This window comes from Eupeodes corollae, chromosome 1 (genome assembly GCF_945859685.1).
Source record: "Eupeodes corollae chromosome 1, idEupCoro1.1, whole genome shotgun sequence".
NCBI lineage: Eukaryota > Metazoa > Arthropoda > Insecta > Diptera > Syrphidae > Eupeodes > Eupeodes corollae.
Genome location: NC_079147.1, coordinates 16,247,127 through 16,249,073, shown reverse-complemented (window position 1 = coordinate 16,249,073; position 1,947 = coordinate 16,247,127). Strand labels below are relative to the sequence as shown.

General features: G+C 36.4%; 1 protein-coding gene across 1 annotated transcript; it reads left to right on the top strand.

Moving 5' to 3' along the window:
• The first annotated feature begins 575 nt into the window (after nucleotides 1–575).
• LOC129946071 (lipase 3-like) lies at nucleotides 576–1,947 on the top strand. Its single transcript, XM_056056136.1, has 3 exons — nucleotides 576–659; nucleotides 721–1,440; nucleotides 1,503–1,947. The coding sequence occupies exons 1-3, from the start codon at nucleotides 576–578 to the stop codon at nucleotides 1,872–1,874; spliced, it is 1,176 nt and encodes a 391-aa protein (XP_055912111.1). The 3' UTR covers nucleotides 1,875–1,947.

Sequence of the window (1,947 nt, the reverse complement as noted above, 5' to 3'; positions counted from 1 at the left end):
AGCTATTGAAACAAGTGACTTCAAAATAGTCACTATTTTTGTTGGGAATTTCAACATTCTTGTTTGTTGTTTAAGCGTGCATCGTCAAAAACATATATTAAAACTTCTCTAACTTAATCAAACTTTTTGATTTGAAATATGAACACCCAAAAATTAACATGAAATGTATCCCATTTAGGCATAATAAGTTTTTTTTGAAGAAGCGTGGACAAAAATGTTTCTAAAACGAAAAAGTTAATATTTATTTTTTAATACTGATAGCCCGAATGCAAGTATGCAAATTTTGTGTTAAAACCACTAATAATTCGATACAGCTCCAGACTCAAAAGTTTTAAATTTGTCCTAATACAGTACAAAACAGTCGACAACTAACAAGCTGCATAGTTGGGTCTTTTAATGATAAAAAAAGCTGCTTACTTAGGGACGGAATCGCAAACATTTCTTATCACCCCACAATAAATCGATCTGCAAAATTATTTATCTGAGCTATTGAACTTTCAAATAACAATTTTAAAATGGTATAAAAGAAATAAATCGTCCAAAATTCAATATCATTCATTTGAAACCGTTAAACAATGAAACAGCTTTGGATATTTGTTATCATTTTGGTCCCCCTGATATCATGTGCACCACAAGAAAAAGCCAGTTCTATAACTACAGTAAAGCTCCTAACCTAAAATTCATTTAAGTAATTAATAATAATTTGTGTTATATTTACAGAGAACTTTGGTGGAAAAATATGGATATCCATTTGAGGAGCATTCTGTTCAAACATCCGATGGATACATTTTGGGTCTTCATAGAATCCCTTACTCGGCAAGAGTCAATTACGATGGACAACGGCCAGTGGCCTTCCTAATGCACGGACTGTTGTGCTCTTCAAGCGATTGGGTTTTGCTAGGGACAGAAAATGCATTGGCCTTCATTCTCTCCGATGCCGGCTATGACGTTTGGATGGGCAATGCTCGGGGCAATACTTACTCCAAAGACCACGCCACGCTGCACCCTTTGTTGCCAAAGTTCTGGAAATTCGATTGGCATGAAATCGGAATGATTGATTTACCCGCTATGATCGACTATGTTCGGTATGAGACAGGAGAAGAACAAGTCCATTATTTCGGACATTCACAAGGAACCACATCGTTTTTGGTTTTGAACTCGCTGAATACAAAATTCAAGAGCCGCATAAAGTCAGCACATTTAATGGCACCAGTTGCGTTTATGGAAAACATGAAATCACCGTTGGTTAAATTGGCTGCCCCTTTATTGGGTAATCCAAAAAGTTGGATGAATATATTTGGCAACTTGGAATTTTTGCCAAATACTAGGATAATGGAACTGCTTGGGCAGAAGGCTTGTCACGATGCTTCAAAGTATCAGTCGATGTGCTCGAATGTGATCTTTCTTATGGCTGGGTTTGATGATGAAAATATGAATAAGGTAAGTGTAAGACTCCATATTTTACCCCCTCGTATTTTCATATCAACTCTCTATTCTTTTAGACACTTATTCCAGAAATTTTAGCAACAACACCTGCTGGAGCTTCGACGAATCAGATCTTTCATTATCTGCAAGAATACAACTCGGGTAAATTCCGAGAGTTCGACCATGGGAAGCTGTTGAAGAAGCCCAAGGACTATCCGATTGAGAAGATTGATGTGCCAATCTTCTTGTATTACAGTGAAAATGATTATATGTCATCGGAAGTCGATGTAGAAAAGTTGATGAGAAAGCTGAAAGAATCAACATTGAGGGGCGCACATAAGGTTCCACATCCGAGATGGAATCATTTGGACTACCTTTGGGGATTGAATATTAACGAACAACTGCATGATGCGATCATGGAGGACTTGGATACAATAAACAATGAATAATGCAAAATAAAAATGAAAGGAAAACCTAATTTGTTGTGATTGATGTTTTAAATGTTTGCAGATGTATACCATA

What these genes read in the sequence shown, in the direction of transcription:
- LOC129946071 (XM_056056136.1), top strand. Translation starts at nt 576, where the DNA reads ATGAAACAGCTTTGGATATTTGTTATCATTTTGGTCCCCCTGATATCA. An exon ending in AAGCCAGTTCTATAACTACA is followed by an intron (nt 660 to 720) that starts GTAAAGCTCCTA and finishes TTATATTTACAG; the next exon opens with AGAACTTTGGTGGAAAAATA. An exon ending in ATGATGAAAATATGAATAAG is followed by an intron (nt 1,441 to 1,502) that starts GTAAGTGTAAGA and finishes CTATTCTTTTAG; the next exon opens with ACACTTATTCCAGAAATTTT.